Source organism: Pan troglodytes, chromosome 13, assembly GCF_028858775.2.
Source record: "Pan troglodytes isolate AG18354 chromosome 13, NHGRI_mPanTro3-v2.0_pri, whole genome shotgun sequence".
Classification (NCBI taxonomy): Eukaryota; Metazoa; Chordata; class Mammalia; order Primates; family Hominidae; genus Pan; species Pan troglodytes.
Genome location: NC_072411.2, coordinates 120944713 through 120968594, shown reverse-complemented (window position 1 = coordinate 120968594; position 23882 = coordinate 120944713). Strand labels below are relative to the sequence as shown.

Below are 23882 nucleotides of genomic sequence, written 5' to 3'. Positions count from 1 at the left end.
ACTGTATAACACTACAAGAAAGCAATCAAACAAATCCAGAATGTGGGCCAATGTACAGAATAAATGACCTCTTCTTCCTTCAACAATTTTAGGGTATAAAAATGAGGAGAGATGTTTTAGATTATAAGAGATTTAAGAAATATATTCAAATGTTGGCCAGGTACAGTGGCTCACACTTGTAATCCCAACACTCTGAGGATCACTTGAGGTCAGGAGTTCAAGACCAGCCTGGGCAACATGGTGAAACCCCGTCTCCAACAAAAAATAAAAAAATTAGCCAGGCATGGTGGTGCACACCTGTAGCCCCCAGCTACTCAGGAGGCTGAGGCAGGAGAATCGCTTGAACCCAGGAGACAGAAGTTGCAGTGAGCCAAGATTGTGCCACTGCATTCCAGCCTGGGCAACAGAGCAAGACTCCCTCTTGAGAAAAAAAAAAGAAATATATTCAAATGCAATGAGTGCAGCTTGTTTGGATCCTGATTCAAACAAACTGTAAAATGACATTTTTGAGACTGAGAAATAAAAATTTTAAGTACCACCGCAACCAACTTAATGGACCCCATCGTGGCTAAGGGGACACTAGAGCAACCTTAAAAACTGAGTTCCCGGCCGGGCGCAGTGGCTTACGCCTGTAATCCCAGCACTTTGAGAGGCCAAGGCGGGTGGATCACGAGGTCAGGAGATCGAGACCATCCTGGCTAACACGGTGAAACCCCACCTCTACTAAAAATACAAAAAATTAGCTAGGCGTGGTGACAGGCACCTGTAGTCCCAGCTACTAGGGAGGCTGAGGCAGGAGAATGGCGTGAACCCGGGAGGCAGAGCTTGCAGTGAGCCAAGATCACACCACTGCACTCCAGCCTGGGCGACAAAGCAAGACTCTTTGAGAAAAAAAAAAAAAAAAAAAAAAAACTGAATTCCTGGCTATGATGAGATGGGAGGTCCAACACACCTCAATATGCCCCTTCCTTATTAACCTTTAAACAGAATTCTTTCCTAAGGAGTAAGCAGAAACCAGCTCTAGAAATCAAGAAAGGGATGATTAATCCTTCATTGGTTTTAGAGGCCAGAACCAGACTCCCTACTCTTTGCACTTTCTTTTTCTTTCTTTTTTTTTTTTTTTTGAGAAGGGATCTCACTATGTCACATAGGCTGGAGTGCAGTGGCATGAACGCAGCTCACTGCAGCCTCAAACTCCTGAGCTGAAGCAGTCCTCCACTTGAGCCTCCCAAGTAGCTGAGACCACAGGCACAAACCACCACACCTGGCTAATTTTTAAATTTTTTGTAGAGACAAGGTCTTGCTATGTTACCCAGACTGACTTCGCAGTTTCAAAATGACAGTTCATCAGTTTCACTATGCATCTCTTCCTAAAACTGACCATCATCTCCAGATGGGTTTTGGAGAGGGTGCACAATGAGGGTTTTCATTTCCTGCGCTTTACCTTTTGACATCAGAGGGCTGAAAACTCCACCCTAGGATCATGTGAATGCAGCCATTTTTTGCATATGCAACCCATGAAGAGGCATGAAGCTCAATTGTGCATGCACTTGTTTCTTTCATTATCATGACTCCTCCTATAGCTTATTAAATATGTGTATTTAGCCACCCCACTCTGTGTAAATTCCTGTTCCCTTTATCCCTCCCTCAAAATACTTGTTTTCAGCTTCTGCCAGAAACTACACTTCCCAGCTTGTCAGAATGGCCACCTTGCAGGCTGCAACCCTTTATAAGAAATAAAGCTCTCCTTTTCAAATTTATGAGCCCAAGATTCTTTGTTGTCAAGACTATGGAAAAATCTGAATAAGGATTGGGAATATTAAGAACATAGCTGATGTGCTAGGCCCAATGGCTCAAGTCTGTACTCCCAGCTATTCGAGAGGCTGAGGTGGGAGGACTGCTTGAGCCCAGGAGTTTGAGGCTGCAGTGAGCTAATACTGCACCACTGTGCTCCACCCTGGCAACCCCCTCTCTACAAAAAAAAAAAAAAAAAAAAAAAAAAAAGCAGCATAGACAATATTAAGAAACCACTATTTATTCTCTTATTGTAGGGAGCTGAATGGTGGCCACCCATTCAAAAGATGTATCTGTGTCCTCATTCCAGGAACTTGTAAATATTACCTTATCTGGTTGAGGGAGTTTAGGAAATGCCACCCCAAAACATGACACTTTGGTATGTTGATTACTTTGGACAAAGGGCACAATAGCAGATGCAGTCGGGGGGTTTGTCTGAGTTCCTCCAAAAGGAACTCAATTGGTATGAATCCTTTCCCTGAGAATATTATCAACAGGGAAAAATAAACTCAGATCACAGGAGAGGAAACTGGAGGTTGACGCTGTGCCCAATCACCTATTCTCCTGAGGGCTACTGTGAGATCATTTTATTTCCTGAGAGACTTTTATCTACAGAACAAGACCACTTTCATTAACCATAGAATTCCTCCCCTCACCATCCCATAACTTGAGTCTCCACCACCTCCCAGAAGTCCCAAGTTCCTATGCCTTTCTGTAGCTCAGGATGCTATATAAGCCTAGAACATCTGACCCTTCTTTGAGTCTCATATTTTGTAGGACACTTATGTGTATGTACAAAATTAAATGTGGTTTTTCTCCTGTTAAACTTTTTTTTTTTTTTTTTGAGACAGGGTCTCACTCTGTTGCCCAGGCTGGTGTGCAGTGGCATGATCTTGGCTCACTGCAGCCTCTGCCTCTTGAGTTCAAGTGATTCTTGTGTCTCAGCCTCCCAAGTAGCTGGGATTACAGGCATGCATCACCATGCCTGGCTAATTTTTGTATTTTTAGTAGAGACAGGGTTTCACCATGTTGGCCAGGCTGCTCTCCAACTTTCAACCTCAGGTGATCTACCCGCTTCAGCCTTCCAAAATTCTGGAATTACAGGCGTGAGCCACCATGCCCAGTCTTTTTTTTTTTTAAGATAGTCTCGCTCTGTGGTCCAGGCTGGAGGGCAGTGGCACGATCTGGGCTCACTGCAACCTCCACCTCCCAGGTTCAACCGATTCTCACGTCTCAGCCTCCCGAGTAGTTGGGATTACAAGCGTGCACTACAATGCCTGGCTAATTTTTGTATTTCTGGTAGAGATGGAATTTCGCCATGTTGGCCAGGCTGCTCTCAAACTCCTGACCTCAAGTGATCTGCCCGCTTCGGCTTCCCAAAGTGCTGGGATTACAGGCATGAGCCATCACACCCAGCTGATAAATTTTTAAAAGGAATACGGTACGTAAAGCCAAAATATTGATGATAGTAGGGCAAAATGCTGATGACAGCTGAATCTGTAGGATCAGGGTCTGGGGGTTTATTATGCCATTCTCTCTACTTTTATATGGTTGAAAACTTTTTAGTTCCCCATTACCACCAAAAAAGTTAAAACACATACCTGTTCATACATACAAAATCAAACACAGGCACAAATCCTCAAACCTTCCAAACATTCTCTGGATTCCAGGCACTACACAAAACATTCACTCCAAATTCTCTTAGTACTCTGTCAGTCCCTTGTGCAATAATTGCTAGAAGTAAAATTGTTGATACGGTATTTCTAATCCTTCAGATTGAATGCTTTCAAGGACATGGATGTGTTTTCTTGTTTCCGCATAAAATGATCAACTATTGCTTTATGTACTAGATAGTCTAAAAAGTTTAGGTATAAGTTTAATTTCTTTTTTTTTTTTTTTTTTTTGAGACGGAGTCTCACTCTGTCACCAGGCTGGAGTTCAGTGGCGCAATCTTGGCTCACTGCAACCTCCACCTCCTGGGTTCAAGGGATTCTCCTGCCTCAGCCTCCTGAGTAGCTGGGACTACAGGCTTGTGCTACCACGCCCAGCTAATTTCTGTATTTTTAGTAGAGACGGGGTTTCACCATGTTGGTCAGGATGGTCTCGATCTCTTGACCTTGTGATCCACCCGCCTCGGCCTCCCAAAGTGGCCGGGATGTCATTTATTCCATTACAGTATTCTTCCTGTGGGATTACAGGCAGTTTAATTTCTTTTTAGCAAATTGTTTATGTACTGGATAAGAATGATATTTCAAGCTAGTATTTAATTATTTGAAAAAATAAATAATTCTTACATAAGGTAACTCCCCTTAGTTTATCTTTTAGGAAAACAATCTAGATTTTAAAATACTGTATTTGCCTAGACAGGTCTTAGTGAAGTCAAGAGCATGGCTGACTGACTGCCTGGGTACAGGAGATTTGAGCAACAGAATTTACAAGAAGAAAAGTGTTTCTAACGTCTTCATCTATCCAGAGCCAATGAACAATTTAAAGGAAATAGGAAGAATACTGTAATGGAATAAATGACATCCCAATACATAATCAGCCAAATCTAATGTGAAGAAGCCTACTGCTCAAATGATCTGGTTTATTCAATCAAATTGTATCTCTCAAAAGTAGAGGGAACTGTTTTATATTAAGAATCTCGGCCGGGCGCGGTGGCTCATGCCTGTAATCCCAGCACTTTGGGAGGCCGAGGCGGGTGGATCACCTGAGGTCAGGAGTTCGAGACCAGCCTGGCCAACATGGTGAAACCCCCATCTCTACTAAAAATACAAAAAACCTAGCTGGGCATGGTGGTGTGTGCCTGTAATCCCAGCTATTTGGGAGGCTGAGACAGGAGAATCGCTTGAACCTGGGAAGTGGAGGTTGTAGTGAGCCAAGATCATGCCACTGCACTCCAGCCTGGGCAACAGAGCAAGACTCTGTCTCAAAAATAAATAAATATATAAATAAATAAAATATTTTTTTCAGATCTCAGCAACTTCTAAAAAAAAATTAAAAATTTCATTCATTCTACCCTGATATTAAGAATCTTACAAGCAAGTCAACCAAATGCAGTAAGTAGACTTCATCTAGATCTGTATTTGAACAAACTACAGGCCAAGAAATACTAAGGTCAGCTGAGATATTTAATATTAAGCAATTGTTAATTTTTGTCAAGTACAGTACTATACTGTGGTTTTGATAAAAGTGAAATACAAAAGTCCTGATCTGCCGCAGGCGTATACCTAAGTATGTATGGATAACACTGCCAGCCAGGATTTGTTTTAAAATAACCTGAGTAAGGCTGGGGCAGTGGCTCACACCTGTAACCCCAGCATTTTGGGAGTATCACTTCATCCCAGGAGTTCCAAACCAGCCTGGGCAACACAGTGAGACCCCATCTCTATAAAAAATACAAAAATGAGTCGGGCGCCTGTAGTACGAGCTACTCGGGAGGCTGAGGTGGGAGGATTCCTTGAGCCTGAGAGGTCGAGGCTACAGTGAGCCATGATCATGCCACTGCCCTCCAGCCTGGGTAACAGAGCGAGACCCTGTCTCAAAAACAAACAAACACCAGAATAACAAAATAGATATGGTAGCTGCTCATGTAGTGATGGAGTACACTGAACTATCCTCTACCTCTGTGTGTGTTCAAACATTTCCAACTGAAAGGCAAGATGTTCACAATTGAACTCATTCCCACCCATTATCACTCCACTGCTAGCCTTCCCCATTTTAGTGAATGACAATTCCATTCTTCCAATTGCTCAGACCAAAAACCTTGGAGTCATCCTTGACTGCTTTCTTTTGGTCATACCCTCACCTTCAATCAGTCAAGAAATCCTGTTTGTTCCATGTTCAAAATATATTCAAAATTTGACTACTTTTTTATCACTCCATAGGTATCACCCCAGTCGCCATCCAGGACACCATTGTCTCTTGCCTGGATTATTATAACAATAGTTTCCTAACTGCTTATCCTACTTCGCATTCTCCCCTACTCCCCATAGCCATTCACAAGACCAGAATGAAGAGTGATCCGTTTAGGATGCAAGGTAGTTCATAAAATTCTCTGTTCAAAAGCCTGCAATAGATGCCTCCTTCATTCAAAGTAAGAGCCCAAGTCTTCACCAAGGTCTACAAAGCCTACAACATCTGGCCCCCACCATTACCTTCCTGTCTCATTTCCTACTATTCTCCACCTTCTTTACTCACTTAATCCATACTGGTTCCTCATAGCTCCTCAAGCATGCCAGGCATGCTTTCATCTCAGGGCCTTGGCTTTTCCCCAAAATAGGTGCACAACTCACTCCCTCGCCTCCTTCGAGTCTTTTCTCAAGTGTCACCTTCTAGTGAGGCCTACCCTGACCATCCAACTCAGCACTCCTCATCTCCTTTCCCTGGTTTCTTTTTCTCCATAGCTTTTACCACCTTCCTACATACTATTCTTTTAATAATTTCACTATCTCCCCGACCAGAATGGAAACTCTATGATGGGCACTGTTTTATCTCCTGTACCTAGAATAGTATCTGGCATACAGAAAGGACTCAAAAAATATACATTGAACTGAATTGAGATAATCTGGATAGAAGAAAATTATGGTGCTCCCTAGAAAAATATTATTTTTGCTAAAGTATAAACACTGTGGACAATGAAGATGAGGGTTAAACAAAATTTCTTATAAAAATAAGGGTACTTTACTTGTCTTTCACTTCTAAAACAACTGGAATTTAAGGAAGGACAGAAAGGAGTCTTCTCATTCTATGGATGGAGAAATCAAGGCCCTGGAAGCTTGTTCTAAGCCATCCAATGAGTTAAGGTTTTCCAATGCTTTCAGTTAGATTATAATTCTAACAGGTCTGACTAAAAGCCCTTTCTGGTAAATTGTACAATCTTTAAAATAGCTATCCTTCTACAGCAGCTTGGAGTCCCTACACATTAGAACTCCACTAAATATTAAAATTAGTCACTAAGTCTGAGCAACCTAATTGACCGCTCTGTTGAATCTTACCCTTTCCTATTTCAGCTCCACCGGCCTTGACTTGAAAGTAGGTAACCAAATATAGTTCATCTAGGAAGGGGGAAATTGGTAAAGGCAAGAAATGATATAAATAAGCTGCCAGACCAGGATCTTGTGTGAACACGATACCAGCACCTCCAACACCACATAGAAGCTGAAAGAGGGGTTGAGCCTCTCAACCCTTGTCCTGGGAGCTTCAAGTATGGTGAGGCATGACTTTTATTAAAAGAGTTTACAAACAGAACTATTAAACACACACACACATACACACACACATATACACACACACCCCAAAAAAAGATACACTCTCCACGCCCACCCACAGATAGGAATGTTGGCTAAGGGATAATCCCTCAATAACAGGGACTGATGGCATTGATCCCCACAGCCTAGAGCTGAGACAGGCTCTGTCTTCATCACTGTCCTGGGGCCAGCACGTCTAAGGCAAAAACCTGCTGGGAAGATTAAAGGAGCTCCAGAAAGGAAGAGATCTTTCAGGTTGAGGTTTTTCCCTAAGGTCCGTGAGGCAGGTCCCTAGAGTTAAAGGCACATTATTGGAGAAAAGGCCCCTGGATGTAGAGAAGAAAGGACTCTTCTCTGGCACCAACAGCAATAAAATTTACTGGTTGAAAACATCCTGCATCTGGGAGAAGGAAGAAGCTTTATATATAAATCTCTTCTAGTTTCTTGTTCTCAGTTGAGTTGGCAGCTTATCTCTTTTCTAGTCTCTTTAGCTCTCAGTTGAGTTGGCGGCTTGTGTAGTAGAATAAGAAAGAGCTGGCAACCAAAGTTGGAGGCTGGACCGCAGGAATCTGGAATCACATGCTATGGGCTGGCCTCAGGAGGTGAATGAGTTTCCTGCAGTGTTTGGCAGAGGCAGGCCTAGGACTGCTGTGTGGCAGTGACTGATTCCCCAGAGAGAGCAAGGATAGTTTCTCACTGGCACCCAGGGACACCAGTACCTGTAGGATAGAGAACACATGATAGAACAGAACATGAGGCTCAGAAATGGTGGTGTCTGGGGCAGGTGCGGAGGACTCTCATTTACCCAGGAATTCCCACTCGAGAAGAGGAAGAAAAAGGAAATGGGCTCTTGGGGACTTGGAATAGACTGAATGGCAGAAGAGAAACCTTGGAGATAGGAATCATCAGGACCAGAAGTCTACTTCCATTCTCTTTGGTTATAGACCATGAAACCAAGGCACTAAGGGACACATATACTTGTCCCCAGGAAGACTTGATGAATGCAGCAGTAACTCACAGTAAGCCAAAAGGTCTAATTCCTAGCCTTCGATGCAGACCAGTGAGTTCTAACCTCATTACCACCAAGAATCCCATTAATTATTTTCCCCATGGATTGCACAAGATTCCTATAGGATCTTCACCATCGGCCAGGCAAGGTGGCTCATGCCTGTAATCCCGCACTTTGGGAGGCCAAGGCAGGCGGATCACGAGGTCAGGACATCGAGACCATCCTGGCTATCACGGTGAAACCCCATCTCTACTTAAAAAAAAAAAAATACAAAAAATTAGCTGGGTGTGGCGGCAGGTGCCTGTAGTCCCAGCTACTCGGGAGGCTGAGGCAGAATGGCGTGAACCCGGGAGGCAGAGCTTGCAGTGAGCCAAGATCGCGCCACTGCACTCCAGCCTGGGGGCGACAGAGTGAGACTCCGTCTCAAAAAAAAAGGAAAGATCTTCACCATCCTCTCAAATTTCTGCTCTGCATGAACTTCCCAATGCTACCACTTTGAGATGTCATAATTTATATTACCATATGTAGATATCTGTGATTTCCAATGGGCTTTTTTTTTTTTTGAGACAGTCTCGCTATGTCACCCAGGCTGGAATGCAGAGGCATGATCTCCGCTCACTGCAACCTCCTCCTCCCAGGTTCAAGGGATTCTCTTGCCTTAGCCTCCCGAGAAGCTGGGATTACAGGCGCCTGCCACCACACCCAGCTAATTTTTGTATTTTTAGTAGAGACAGGGTTTCACTATGTTGGCCAGGCTGGTCTCAAACTCCTGACCTCAAGTGATCCGCCCACCTCAGTCTCCCAAAGTGCTGGGATTACAGGCAAGAGCCACAGAGCCTGGCCTACTGGACTCTTTATATACTGAAAATCGCGGTCAGGCAGGGTGGCTCACACCTGTATTCCCAACACTTTGGGAGGCTGAGGCGGGTGGATCACTTGAGGTCAGGAGTTCGAGACCAGCCTGGCCAACATGGTGAAACCTTGTCTCCACTAAAAATGCAAAATTAGCCAGGTAAGGTGGTGTGTGCCTGTAATCCCAGCTACTTGGGAGGCTGAGACAGGAGAATCGCTTGAACCTGGGAGGCAGAGGTTGCAGTGAGCCAACATTGTGCCATTGTACTCCAGCCTGGGCAACAGAGCGAGACTCCATCTTAAAAATAAATAAGTAAATAAATAATAAAAATACAAAGATTAGCCAGGCATGGTGACAGGCACCTATAGTCCCGGCTACTCGGGAGGCTGAGGCACAAGAATTGGCTGAACCTGGAGGCAGAGGTTACAGTGAGCTGAGATTGCGCCACTGTATTCTGGCCTGGGCAACAGAGTGATATTCAGTCTCAAAAAAAAAAGAGTGGCTCACGCCTGTAATCCCAGCACTCTGGGAGGCCAAGGCAGGTGGATCACCTGAGGTTGGGAGTTCGAGACCAGCCTGACCAACATGGAGAAACCCTGTCTCTACTAAAAATACAAAATTAGCCAGGCATGGTGGCACATGCCTATAATGCAGCTACTCGGGAGGCTAAGGCAGGAGAACTGCTTGAACCCGGGAGGCAGAAGTTGTGGTGAGCCGAGATCATGCCATGCACTCCAGCCTGGGCAGTAAGAGTGAAACTCTGTCTCAGAAAAAAAAAAAAAAAGGAAAAAGAAAGTTGCGCAGAAGAGGAAGGATAAAGTAGTGGTTAAGAGTACGGGCTCTGGACTCAGACTTCTGAGTTCAAAAGCCCAATCCTACATACTGTCCTTGTAATTTGGACAAGTTATTAAATTATTTGTGCCTCAGTTTCCTCATCTGCAAAATTAGGATAATAGTTTAAACCAGATAATAAAGGTAAAATGCTTAGCATCGTGCTTTTCTCATGGTAAGTCTAAAAAAAAAATAGTCAGCACCTTCATGGCACACAGAGTAAAACTACTCTATCTCAGCATCTCTTAGTCTTCCCTCATCTCCCTCCTGCACAGCCTCTAGAAGAGATCAACTGTGGTCCTTGAGATCTCAGACATTTCCCAGCCCATTGGAGCCCTCTTCTAGCTCCCTTCCCTCCTCCAAGGCAGGAGATGGTAACTAGAAAACTCACTCCAAGACACTGTCCCTGGGAGAAACACGGCATAAGTTTCTCCATGTCCCGATTCCAATTCCTTACAGATGATCTCAGAGAAATGTTGTCAACTATAGGGGCCCTGATCATCATGGTTCATAAGCGCTGTAGGGTATACCTGATGGATGCCAGGCTCCTGTTGCAGGCTCCGGAGGGCAATGAGGGCAGCCTCCTTCACATTTGGCTGGGGGTCTCCACATGCCATTTCTAGGAGCCGCTGGGGTACTTCGCACTGTAACAGCTCCTCTCCCAAACCTTCAGGTCCCAAGTTGCCCAGAGCTGATGCAACATTGCGCCGGATACCAGCCTGAGGATCTCCAAGCAGCTGGGTCATACTGGGCACTGCAGCTGCCAGGGCAGGTCCCAGAGGACCAGCCTGGTAGGCTGCATTGCCCACAGCGAAGCTGGCACTGCACCGCACAACAGGATCCTTGTCTCCAAGCCCAAGCAGCAGAAGGCTGAGCAGTCCAGACTGGCTCTGCAGTGCCCCACGCAGGGCCATGCTGTGTTGGAGCAAGTGTCCCAGGAGCCTATAAGTGTGTGCCCGCACAGAATTCTCTGGGTGGCCCAGGAGGCTGCGCAGGGGCCGATAGGATTCATCAGAGCCAGCCAGAAGCTCTTGGATAAAGGACAAGTGGCTGGGAGACAGGACCCTGGCAGTATGGGCCAGCAGAGAGAGAAGGTCGGAGGTCAGCAGTGGCTGGTCACTCAGGAGGGCAACTGAGAGAAATGAGACGATGGTTCTAGGGGAGGCAGACACTGTGTTCACAAACTGGTTGAGAGAGGTGGGATCCATGAGGGCCAGGCGTGTGAGAAGGCTGATGGGCAGCTCCACTTGCATCAACGGAAGATGGTAGCAGCAGACCTGAGAGAACAGGAGGTAAAAGGATTCAGGGAGAGGGAGAGTATATGCAGCTATAAAAAGCCCAAAACCTGGGAGAGAGAAAAGCCAAGCTATGGTGAGAAATGCCACAGACAGCTGGAAGTCCTGCCCCGCAGCACTCCACATGAGACACAACGTGGAGCCTGAGACAGCAGGTTCTTTCCAAGATCATTCCTTACTTTGCAAGGGCTCAGTCTCTGCCTTCAAAGACTCACTGTGAAAAAACAAAAAGAAACAACAAAAGAACAAAGACCCACTGTGCAATGCCAAGAATTGCCAGAAACATGATTCCTGGCCAAGGAGGTGAGTCTTCAGTGCCTAGACTAGGATGTTCTCCCCAATGAGCACCAACAGAACCAGGTGACGGACTGATGGAGAGGAGGAGGCACCAACCCAGCTCCCACCACATGCCTCCACCACATGCGCAGGTCTGAGTACTGTCTCCACGCCAACTTTTGAGTCAAGCCAGCTGTTCCATGCTTACAGGGGCCTAGAAGAGCCCTGGAGCTGCTGGGAAGTAAATTAGAGGATACAAGGTTGGCTATCTTCCTCTCCCACCTTCATGCTAGCTGCCCAAGTACCTGCAGCAGATGGGCTGCAACTTCTGAGTCCCTGAGGTCGGCCAAGACACCTATAAGGAGGTCAGCATCCATGTCCAGCGCAAAGGGGAAGCAAAGGAGCTGGCAGACAGAGAGCACCACGACAGGGAGAAACTCAGACCCATGAGGCCTAAGGAGAGGAATGTCGAAGAGACTTGGTCTTGTTCACTTAACCTTTATCATTCCTCCCTCCCTCCTCCAATTCCTTTGCCCAACTCCCCTTCTACAGTCTCAGCCACTACTTAGGTTTCCAGCCTAAACCTGATCTCATCTTTCTTGCTTTATAGCTCAATCTGTCAGTAACTTCTTTCCTGCCTTCTTCTTTCTCCCTCCCCGTTGCTGACTCTGTGGCTCTCTTCTAGCTCAAACTCACGCCTGGCGCAGTTGATTCAGGAAGCTGGGGCAAAGCAGATGCTTCAGGATGGACATGAGGATACTTCCATGCTGGGACAGGCAGCTCAGGCATAACTGGGGCTCCTGGGTAAAGGTGGCCATGGCCAGGCTCAGCAGGGCTGCCATGCCTGGTAACACCAAAAATGGAGACCCAATGGAACAGGCAAGACGCCCAGATACCTCTGCTTCCCCACAGCTCCCAGGGCTACACCTATTCAGTCCCTTCCCCATCTTAGAGCAGCTCTAGTGCAGACACTGCTTCCTGTCCCCAGGCAAAAGCAAAAAAAATAAACCTCTGTGGGTTAACCCAGTTCTGGGCTGCCTCCTCTTGAAGAGAGATCAATGCACTCCCAAAAAGGATACTGATAGAAAGATACCCTGGGGAGAAATCAGTGTCCAGTCTGGCTCAGGGCTTGGTGGACTGGATAGCGAAAGCTCCCCTTCCTGTGCAGATGCCTCCTCGGGGAGCCTCAGGACCATGGAGAAGCGGTGCCACAAAACGGTCCACATTTCTGAACTGCACATATCCCTGATTAGGCTAGCCTTCCCCTGCTAGAGATAAAAGTGAAAGAGGGCGGGGGGAAAGACAGAAGTCAGGAGTCCAAATGCTTTTATTCATTCCTGTCCCTGACTTACAAGGAAAGGAAGTCCCAGAAATAATTCCTTCCGCTTTCCCACCTAGTATTTCCCTGTCGTCTTATTTCATTTTCTTATCAAACCTTAACCCTCTGACCTCACAACTCATGTGTATGTCTACTGAAACCCAGGGAATTCATTTTATCTCCCACTGGATCCCAGGGGACGCAGCGAATGGTTTCCTTCAAAGGGTCAGTACTGAGGGCAGGCGGGGAAGTTCCAAGGCTATCACAGGCACAGTAGCTTGAGAGGGAAGGCTGTGGGTTGCTTCTTCATTCCTCTGGTCCAGAGGCTCCCCAAAATGCCCAGTTCCTCTCTCTTTACTTCCCATCCATCCCAAGATCCATCTGTACCTCAGTGAGGAGCTGCAACAGAAGGATAAGGAGGCCATCATAGAATCCACAACTACCTGGTGGAGTCAACCGAACCTGTCAGAGAGAAACATGAAGAATGCAGGTGCCTAAGAGGAATGGGGTGTCCGTTAAACCAAGGCAGGTCAGTGATGGTGCCATGGAGGGAACAGATTTGAGAGTCAACCGGAAGGTAGAATATATGGGGCCTGGGGGAACCATTTCGGTGGGGGAATAATGGGGAAGAGAGAACAGTCACTGATGACTCCCAAAGTTCTGCCTTAGACTTCTGGATGAGTGTTAGTGCTATCACTAGTGATACAACCTCTCTGAAGGCTAACTTAGTCTAGAAAAAGCAGATGAGTATTATTACATTGGTGTGTCTATATTTCAAGTGTGTTGTGGGATAACATGTGAAAATGTTTTATAAATTATAAAGAATTCAGCCACTGCGGTAGCTCATGCCTGTAATCCCAGCACTTTGGGAGGCTGAGGCGGGGGGATCACGAAGTCAGGAGTTCCAGACCAGCCTGGCCAACATGGTGAAACCCTGTCTCTACTAAAAATACAAAAATTAGCTGGGCATGGAGGTGTGCACCTGTTGTCCCAGCTACTCAGGAGGCTGAGGCAGGAGAATCGCTTGAACCCAGGAGGTGGAGGTTGCAGTGAGCCGAGATCACGCCACTGCACTCCAGCCTGGCGACAGAGTGAGACTGCATCTCAAAAAAAAAAAAAAAAAAAAAATCTACATATATAAAGATGGCAGGCCGGGCACAGTAGCTCATTCCTGTAATCCCAGCACTTTAGGAGGCTGAGGCGGATGGATCACTTGAGGTCAGGAGTTCGAGACCAGCCTGGCCAACATGGTGAAACCCCATCTCTACTAAAAACACACAAAAAAATTAGCCAGGCATGGTGGTGTATACCTGTAATCCCAACTACTTGGGAGGCTGAGGCAGGAGAATCACTTGAACCTGGGAGACGGAGGTTGTAGTGAGCCAAGATCGTGCCACTACACTCCAGCCTGGGAGACAGAATAAGACTCCGTCTCAAAAAACAAAAACAAAAACAAAAACAAAAGACTGGACATGGTGGCTCACACCTATAATCCCAGCACTTTGAGAGGCCGAGGCGGGTGGATCACACGTGAGGTCAGGAGTTCGAGACCAGCCTGACCAACATGGAGAAACCCTGTCTCTACTAAAAATACAAAAATTAGCTGGGCATGGTGGTGCATGCCTGTAATCCCAGCTACTCAGGAGGCTGAGGCAGGAGAATTGCTTGAACCCAGGAGGCAGAGGTTGCGGTGAGCCGAGATCGCGCCATGGCACTCCAGCCTGGACAAGAGCGAAACTCCATCTCAAAAAAAAAAAAAAAAAAAAAAAGGGATGACAATAATTTGATTATAAAGTCTATCCTTCTTTTTACAAAATGAAGGAAAGATGAGTTCCAAAGGGTCTAAAAATGAAAGGAAGAAAAGTCCTGGGAAAGGAGAAAGCAGAAAGAAGGCTACATAATGGACTGAGTTCCTGAAGAATTCACAGGATGTCAGCCACCTTTTCCATCTGTTAAGAAGAACAAGTGGGAAAAGCAGAGTGGAAGCTGCAGTCAGAGGTGAAATTATGCATTAGGAAGGACTCTGCCAAGAGCATGAGCTTCTGGAGGAGGAGAACGAAGCAGGCAGGGTTCTCACACTACTCAGAAAACTCAGGTTAGTCACCCTTCCTCTTCCCTTCCCTCCCTCACTCTCTAGAAGTTCTGCATATTAAAAAGAAATCTAAAGTCCAGATCAATCTGGGCTCAGAGGGGCCTATCATCCGGCGACAAATCTAGAAAAGGAAGGGCTCCTTGATTCCTTTTCCATTCCTCAGTTTACTCCAGGCTTGCTGGCATTTCAGTCTTTTCCCCTTGAATGCAGTCCTAGTGTCTGACTCAGAGAAAACATGTCTGTGCCCTCCCTGGCGGGCCTCACCTCTGCAGGGGCAGACAAGGCATGTGTGGCTGCAGCCATCCATTCCATGGGCTGGAGGTCAAAGGTCACCCCTTGCTGACCAAGCTGTCCCAATAGACAGGCTGCTGCACTCTGTGGGAGAGGTAAAAGAGGAGAAAGAATGTCCAAATCTAAATGGCATTCAGGACAGGCAGAGAGGATTTATGTCTCTGTCCTGGTCCAAAAGAATGCCTCCAGAAACAGATGCAAATTGGATAGTGACTCCCCCACTTCCACAAGGGGTAGATGCTAGGGTGAAAAGGGGAGGAGGGTGAAGGTTAAAAACTTACCACAAGAGAGACGACATGCGAATGGGTAAAGAGAGTAGCAACGTCACTGCCTAGCTTCTCCATTCTGGAATAAAGAGATACATCAAGGGATGCAGCAGTATTAAAGGAGGTTGGTAAGCGGCCTCCCCTCTCCCTTGCATGGTGTTCTTCACCTAGGCTGCATGTCTACCTCCAAGGCACAAAGTTGATGGGAGTCTAGGTCTGTTCTTTGTAGAGAAAGCTTCACGCTCTCTATCCCAATTCCTCCTAAGGATATGCTGTAGGGTACCATTCCCCATATTCTTTGTGAGGGTTAGCTATGTGGCTAGAAGACTTCCGTGGAGACACCCTACTTTATGACTTACCCACAAGGCAGGTTTTGGAGCCGAAAGACAAGAAGGGAGAGGAAGTAGAGTGTCACTTCAGTAGACTCTTCCCAATCTACTACTTTTACCTACAAAGGAAACCTAAGATATCAGAACAACCTCTGGCTGAGACAGTGGGGCTGCCAGGGGAAGCCCACCTGTGCTGCTGGCTTACCTTGCCCTGAATCAACATAAACAGGGATTCCAAGGCCAGGGGCTCCTGCCCCAGAAGACGGCACAGGCCCTCACTGACAAGGCAGCAGGAGTATAGAACCTGAGGGAGAGGGAAGGAGTCTGGCAGTGAGGCAGGGCAGGCCCCAGGCTCCAAGATTGAAGGCTCAGCGGAAACACCGGCCAGCCCCTCAAAAGATCTGGTACCCACACTTGGGAGTGTGAGAGAACCCCCTTCTGCCTCTTGCTATGAGATAGTGAGACAGGGACCCTTCTCGGTTCCGCTGAGGACTGGCTAACAGTGGGGTCCTCTCAGTTGAACAGATTTAAAAGCAGAAAGGAGTCTTCCAAGGGGGTGTCTCAAATGGTCTCTCTCAGTCTCTCTCTCTTTTAGTCCTCCTCTCTTGGTCTGTTTCTCTGCTTCTCTCTCTGTCTGCACTGGGAGTTAAAAATAAAGCTGTGATGCCAGGAGTTAAGAGAATTACCTTGAGAAGGTGCAGGCACAGGATGGGATGCTGCAGGCCAGAGATGAGGGATGGCCTGAGCTGGCTGCTGTCTTCAGTTAGCTGATTTGCCAAATGCCAACAGACCTATAGAGACATACCTGAAGGCTCAATCCTATCCACATGATTACAACCCTATTCCTCACATATGTCCAAAATGATCAGGACTCTCAGTCTCTTCCTAGTCACTCTTCCCACATTCACCAGAAACCTCAGACCCCATTCTATTCCCAGTCTTCATCACCAATAGAGAACCAAAAGTCATGGCCTAGTTTGGCCCCAGTGTAGCCAGGTACAGAGGAAAGGATTACTGACCAACAGGGATCAGGAAAGCTGAATTCTCAGCCCTTGAGGAAGCATCACTGGAGGCTTCAGATCAGCTGCCCCACCATCTGGGCAGTTTATCACTGTGCTCTCTCCCTCACCAACTGGCCATGGGCTCTGGGATTCTGGCTATATCATGTTCTACAAATGGCCCAGGGTGGGAGCATCTGTTTCTGGAAGTACTAAAGGAGGGGCTTAAAAGCTTGTTTTTCTGCCTTTCTGAAAAACTGGGGCTAGCCTCCTCAACTCCTCTGACAGTAGGATGAGAGGAACAACCAATTGTAGCTCGGACCTGCTCCTTGGCATCCCAGCAGTCGGGCAGTCCCACAGGAGCAGTGCATATGGCTGCCAGGGCAGAGGAAATGGCTCCAGGTATATCCTCACTCTGCTCTCGCAGTGGCTGGCTCACTTGCGGGGCTCCTGTGGAGAAAAGCAAAGAGTAACTCCAAAGGCCTGAGGCTCTTGCCCTAGACAATAGCACCAGTACTCACCGACATGGCAGCAGGAGTAGGGAACCTAAGGGAGTGGGAAGAATGCAGGATGAGGTCTGTTTGTTTCCCTCAGATCCCCATTCATTCTCTCAGTTCACAGTTATTTATTGAGCACCTACTAAATGCCAGGTGCGATCTAGGTGATGGCAATAGAAAGAGCGGAGCCTGACCTATGCAACAAGTAAGTCAAGAGAACCTCCCTTCTCCACTCTGGTTACCTGGGGGAGTGTGGACAGGGAGCTGTGGAACTGTCAAGCCATGAAGGAGCCCATCCAAGACAACCTGCTGTGTCGTCAGCAAGCTGGAGTAAAAGGCTTTGGAGATGGCCCGGCTGTTCCCATCCATGGCTTCGCACAGGACAGTAAAGCACTAAAGGAGAGAAGTGCAGAGGTAGCATCAGGGCATCAGAAGACTGGGCTTAGTGTAAAAAACAAGAAAACCCTGAGGATCTGAGGAAAGAGGACAAAAACCAAAGCAAACACATGTCTAATTTTAAGCATTCTTCACACCAAAAATGCATTAGAACTGCTTTCATTCATGCTTCAAGGACAATAATTTTAGGTGTCAATCCTTCTATTCTCTGATCAGCTGCTCCCTAGATGATGTTTCTCAAAGTGTTTTTTATAGACTGTGAGTATAAGAATTCCTAGGGGTCAGGTGCAATGGCTCATGCCTGTAATCCCAACAGGGGATTGGGAGGCCGAGGCAGGTGGATCACTTGAGCTCAGAAGTTTGAGACCAACCTGGGCAACATGGCAAAACCCTGTCTCTACTAAAAATCCAAAAAAAATAGCCAGGTCTGGTGGTGTGCACCCATAGTCTCAGCTACTCAAGAGGCCGAGATGGGAGGATTGCTTGAGCCTGGAGGGTGGAGGTTGCAGTGAGTCAAGGTCATGCCACTGCACTCTAGCCTGGGTGACAGAAAGACCCTGTCTCCAAAAAAAAAAAAAAGGAAAGAAAAGAAGAAATCCTAGGGATTCCTGGGTCCCTCCCAACTCAGTCCTACTGATTCAGAATTTCAGGAGGTAATTATTCCAAACTCCCCGTTCTATTCATAGCATATGACATGAGAAGTGCTGGCCAATAGCATGAGTCACTGCTGGCCAAAATTTAGGTTAGACAGTAAAAGCTTTCTGACTTGAAAGGGTGAGGGATATTAAAACAGGATCTCAGACCAGAAAAGTCTGAGTGAATGCTAGCTAAAGGCAAGTAGTAGTCCAGATCTATGTTCCCAATTACCAGTTTTAACAATGACCAGGCAATTATTTACTTCCTTACAAATATATGTTCCTCTCTATCTCCTCTGAGGTTAGTCAGAACACAGCTATTTTCTCATTCAATCCTCCATTTTCCTGTCCCTTACCTCCAGGATCTAGGGGAAAGAACTGCATCGTCTACTAATCCTCAGGACAAACGAGGTTAGACAATACTAGATGATCTGCAAGTCTTTTCAAGAAGAAGTCGTTCTATTTGTGGTCCCCTGAAATATGCCAAACTGCTTAAGGCCTCTGGGCCTTTATATATGTTACTCTTTCTGTATAGAATTTCTACTTTGTGCCTCATTTACGTGGCAAACTGCAATGTATTCTTCAAATGCTAGCAGAGATGACTTCCTTCTTCGAGATTTCTTCTGTGATACTCCAAATAGTGTTAAGTGCATGTTCTTCAGTGGTTAACTGCATCTTCTTCATAAAATACAGCAGTGCTCTTGTATTATATGCAAAGTTCTAATGTACTTTTCACTGTTGTCCTTAATCCCTTTACCTCTCCCCTATTAAATTATCCCTAGTCCCTTGAAGGCAGGCACTTTTTCTTACTCACATGGCATATGGCATGGTGGGAATTTAACAAATGTTTGTCATATTAACTTGATCTGACCCTACATAGTCATAAGAAAGGGGATGGGAGAAACACGGAGAATGATAGGAGACACAGAAATCTGGAAGTGGGAGCAGATTACCATAAGGCTGTCCCTCCGCAAAGTCTGCTCAGAGTCATCTGGTTGGGCCAGCAGTTTCCCCAACAGGTCCAGAAAAAGGTTGGCAGCCTCCTGAAACACCTGCAGGCTGGGGGTGGAAAATGAGCCCATGATTTCTTATCTCTCTACTAAAAGCCTAGATGTGGTGAATGGGTCAGTCCTGGGCAGGTAGGAGAATCTCTGCAAAGGGACACATCAGAATGTTCCTCCCTTCTCCCTTGCCACACACACACATACACCCTCCAAGCCCCTTCTTTGCCATTTTCTCTAGGTTATTCGCATATTTTTTTTCTTTCTTTCTTTAATCCAATTGGCTTCCTGGAATAGGTTATTCACATCTTGACCCTTCCATTTTAGGACCATGGTGACTGCTGACTCTTAGAAACTGTAAGTCTTGAGGCCAAGTTGGAGCTGTCTTAGGGTCCTTAAAAGGACTATGAGTGGCCACTCAGCTGATTCCTAAACCTGTAACAAATCACAGCTTCTTCATACTTGGCCTGTTCCTAAATGGGAAGGGCACTTGGAGTAGAAACAGAAGCCAAACTTGCCAACAATGCAAAAGCACTTCTTATCCTACCTGTCATTTGTCTGGCTCCTCTCCAGATTGAAGGTACAGGCAAAGTAGGCCTGAATCACAGCCATCAGGTCCCGTAAGAAGGTCCCATACCAAGATTGCTGCCCAGGAAAAGGAGAAGAGAGTAAGGGCAATGTGAAGGATGGAAACAAAGAATAGAAAAAACAGTAGAAAGGGTGTATAGAGACCCAGTCAAGTTGATCAAACAGAAAGGGACAGAAGAGAAGTATAGGCAGAGAGAGAGTTCTAGGGGTAACAGAGAATCTGCCAATGGGCTGTGAACAGCCTGGATTAAATGTGTCTTGTTTGGCCTGAATAGCATTTTGGAGTATAGGAGGTTCTATTTTTCAAAAATCTTTTTCTCTAAATTCCTTAAAATCACCCAAGATTAATACTCATCAACAAAGTGCAGCTTTCCAGCTGCCTCATCCTAGGCCCTATTAGGCATTTACACTGACTTTGAAACATTCCCCATCCTCTCAGTCCAGCTACTGTAGGACACAGCAGGGGGAAGTAGAGGTTTGGCCCCAAACACATTGAGTCTCTATCCCAGCTCTTCCACTTGTTATCTCTGTGACCATTTACAAATTAGTGACTGTGTATGAGTTACCTCTGAATTTTAGTACTCTGCTCTGTAAGATCAGGTCAATGAAGCCTAGGATCTAACATTTCAAAGCACAGCGCTCTAAATATTTAAAAATTACACATAAAAATTTGGGTTTCTACCTTTTCTTAGAAAACTAGAAGATCTGGCTAGTTTTCTCAGGCCCATATTTCCCTGTGGCAACAATGGGCTGGAGGCTGAGGAAAGGATGCCTCTACTCTATTTAGAGGAGGCATGTGAACTCTAGTTCATCATATTCCCCACAACTCATATAGTCACATGCATAGCCTACTTCATGGCAGACCTTATCTGCCTGGCCCCAGAAGGCATTAGAGTTTGCAATTAATAGTCTACTAACTAGAAAGAGGAGGAAAGAAAATAAAAGGCAGTCAGACCAAAGAGAGATGGCAATCTGAATGAGATAAATCCAAGAAAAAGAACCTCTGTAAGTCTTCAGAGGCTTCTGGCCTGGTGCTTACCTGCTGGAGGCTGTTGCTCTCCTGACTGTGCCTGAGTAGACTCAGCAGCAGCCCAGGAAGCCCTGCCTCCCGGCAGAAGGAATACAAGGCAACAGAGTCACTGCAGCTGGAGAGAAGACTGCTCAGGACCCGGAATGCAGGCAGGATGTGGGAAGCACCCTCCAAGATGCCTTTCAGGATCTGGGTGACATGAGGGAAAGAGGCAACGACTGATATTTTCAGAGGTAAAAGAAGGAGAACTACACATACCAAGCATCCCCAAGGAGCTGGGAAAGCAGACCACATGCTTGCATTCCTTTCTTTGCAAGTCTAAAACACAGAGAAGGAAAGCAGGGAAATAGGGGAACTGTACCAGGGAAGAAGACAATAGATGGTCAGGTTACCTAACACAGAACACCAGTGACCAACAGATAGGGGCCTCTCCTCAGGATCTCTGTCAGACTAAGTGCCATTCCCATCTGCTCCCTCCCTTCTCCAGCCCTTCACCTTAAAAACAAAAAACACGTGCACCGCACATGCTTCTGAAAATTCAAAACAATGCATATAAAACAATATTATTTAACCACAGAAAGACAAAACAACATTATTCAACTCTAGATCAGGGTTGACAAACTATGGCTCACAGGTCAAATCCAGCCTAACATTTATTTGTATACAGCCTGCATGCTAAGGATAGTATTATATTTTTATTTATTTTTGCCCTTTATTTATTTTTCGAGACAGAGTTTCACTCTTGTCCTCCAGGCTGGAGTGTAATGGTACAATCTTGGCTCACTGCAACCTCTCTGCCTCCTGGGTTCAAGTGATTCTCCTGCCTCAGCCTCCCAAGTAGCTGGGATTACAGGTGCCCACCACCACACCTAGCTAATTTTTGTATTTTTAGTAGAGATGGGATTTCACCATGTTGGCCAGGCTGGCCTCAAACTCCTGACCTCAAGTGATCCTCCCACCTCAGCCTCCCAAAGTGCTAGGATTACAGGCGTGAGCCACCATGCCTGGCCAGTATTATATTTTTAAATGGTTATTCTTCAAAAGAAGAACATTTACACCAAGTATTTTATAATATTCCATTAGCTGTTCTAAATGTTGGCATCTGCTCATTTAATATTTACAATAACCTTGTGAAATAAATAGAATTAGCCATTCTATAGATGAAGAAACTGAAGCTTCTGCATAAGTCAAGTAAGTAGTCCAAGATCACACAGCTAATGAGTAGTGCAGCTGGAATTCCACCAGAGGGAGTCTTATCCCTAAAGGCAGAGCTTTCAGTCTGCCTCCCCACACTGCAAGTTATCCAACACTAGGAGGAAAACGTGTTAGCGCCAAAAGACAAGTGCAAAGTGCCAAGCCAATTCAATGAGGAAAGGAGAGTTCTTTTCCACAAATGGTGCCAGGACAATTATATATCCACATGCAAAAACGATCAACTTAGATCCTTTCCTCACATTATATACAAAAATTAGCTCAAGATGGATCAGAAACCTAAATGTAAGAGCTAAAACTATAAAACTTTTAGGAAAAGAGAAAATCTTTAAGACCTTGCATTTGGAAAAGATTTCTTATACACAACATCAAAAGTATGAACCACAAAAGGAAAAAACAGTAACTGAACTTAAATCAAAATTCAACATTTTTTGCTTCAAAAGACACTCTTATGAGAAAGAATGAAAAGACAAACCACAGACTGGGAGAAAATATTTGCAAATCACCCATCTGATAAAGGTCTTATGTTGACAATATACAAAGAAGTCTTACAACTCAATAACGCAAACAACCAAATTAAAAACTGAGCAAAAGATTTGAGATATTTCACCAAAAAAGATATACAAATGGTGAATAAGCCATGAAAAGATGTTCAACATTCATCATTAGTGGAATGTAAATTAAAATAACAATGAGATACTATCTCACACTTACTAAAATGGCTATAGTAAAAAAGTTAGACAATAACAAGTGTTGACAAGGATGTGAAGAAACAAGGACCCTCATATAATACTGGTGGGAATGTAAAATGGTACAGCCACTTTGGAAAATAGTTCAGCAGTTTCTTAAAATATTAAATATAAATTTACCATATGACCAGCAATTCTACTCCTACATAGTTACCCAAGGGAAATAAAAACATTTATCCATACATAGACTTGCTTGTGAATGTTCATAGCAGCATTATTCATAAAAGCTAAAAAGTGGAAACAACCCAATACATCAATGTCTAATCAACTAGTGAGTGGATAAACAAAATGTGATATATCCATATAACGGAATACTAACCAGCTATAAAAAGGGGAATAATGATTAACTGTAAATGGGGGCTGGGGGCAGTAGCTCATACCTATAATCCCAGCACTTTGGGAGGCCAAGGTGGGAGGATTACTTGAGCCCAGGAGTTCCAGACCAGCCTGGGCAACATGGTAAAACCCTATCTCTACAAAAAATACAAAAAATTAGCTAAGCATGGTGGTGCACGCCTGTAATCCAAGCTACTTGAGATGCTGAGACATAAGAATCCCTTGAACCAGGGAGGCAGAGGCTGCAGTGACCCAAGATAGTGCTACTACACTCCAGCCTAGATGACAGAGTGAGACCTCATCTCAAAAATTAAAAATAAATAAATAAATAAATTTTAAAAAGGCTGGGCACGGTGGTTCACGCCTGTAATCCCAGCACTTTGGGAGGCTGAGGCAGGCGGATCACAAGGTCAGGAGTTCAAGACCAGCCTGGCCAAGATGGTGAAACACCATCTCTACTAAAAATACAAAAAAATTAACCGGGCGTGGTGGCACGAGCCTGTAATCCCAGTCACTCCAGAGGCTGAGGCAGAGAATTGCTTAAACCTGCGGGGGGCAGAGGTTGCAGTGAGCCGAGATCACACCACTACACTCCAGCCTGGGTGACAGAGTGAGATTCCGTCTCAAAAAAAAAACCGTAAATGGGTATGAGGGATTTTACTGGGGTTATGAAAATGTTCTAAAACTGAACTATGGTTAACAGTTTTAAAATTAGCAAATTTACTAAAAATCATTTATCATTCATCAAAAAAGTGTAAATCTTATACATAAATTATACCTGAATAAAGTGATATAAGCAACACAGTTTGGCGAGTACCCAGGAAGGAAAAGCACTGT

The 23882-nt window shown here is 45.4% G+C and overlaps 1 protein-coding gene across 5 annotated transcripts in view; it reads right to left on the bottom strand.

Annotated features, from left to right (window-relative positions):
• Positions 1–6912: 6912 nt before the first annotated feature.
• The window catches only part of STK36 (serine/threonine kinase 36), a 30726-nt gene continuing 13756 nt past the window's right edge, over positions 6913–23882 (bottom strand). For 3 of the 5 annotated variants that reach the window (XM_016950505.3, XM_054679355.2, XM_054679356.2), the window contains 16 exons: positions 20758–20937; positions 19678–19775; positions 19083–19188; positions 17341–17491; positions 16924–17051; positions 16290–16394; positions 15809–15907; positions 15634–15722; positions 15290–15353; positions 14982–15092; positions 13013–13087; positions 12401–12575; positions 12004–12151; positions 11613–11760; positions 10267–11013; positions 6913–7762 (listed from right to left, as the gene is read on the bottom strand). In XM_016950505.3, coding sequence (XP_016805994.1) covers positions 7619–7762; positions 10267–11013; positions 11613–11760; positions 12004–12151; positions 12401–12575; positions 13013–13087; positions 14982–15092; positions 15290–15353; positions 15634–15722; positions 15809–15907; positions 16290–16394; positions 16924–17051; positions 17341–17491; positions 19083–19188; positions 19678–19775; positions 20758–20937 — 2568 coding nt within the window. In that variant the 3' untranslated portion in view covers positions 6913–7618. The remainder of the gene's footprint in view (positions 7763–10266; positions 11014–11612; positions 11761–12003; positions 12152–12400; positions 12576–13012; positions 13088–14981; positions 15093–15289; positions 15354–15633; positions 15723–15808; positions 15908–16289; positions 16395–16923; positions 17052–17340; positions 17492–19082; positions 19189–19677; positions 19776–20757; positions 20938–23882) is intronic. The other 2 variants (XM_016950507.3, XM_063790759.1) reach the window with 1 other exon arrangement.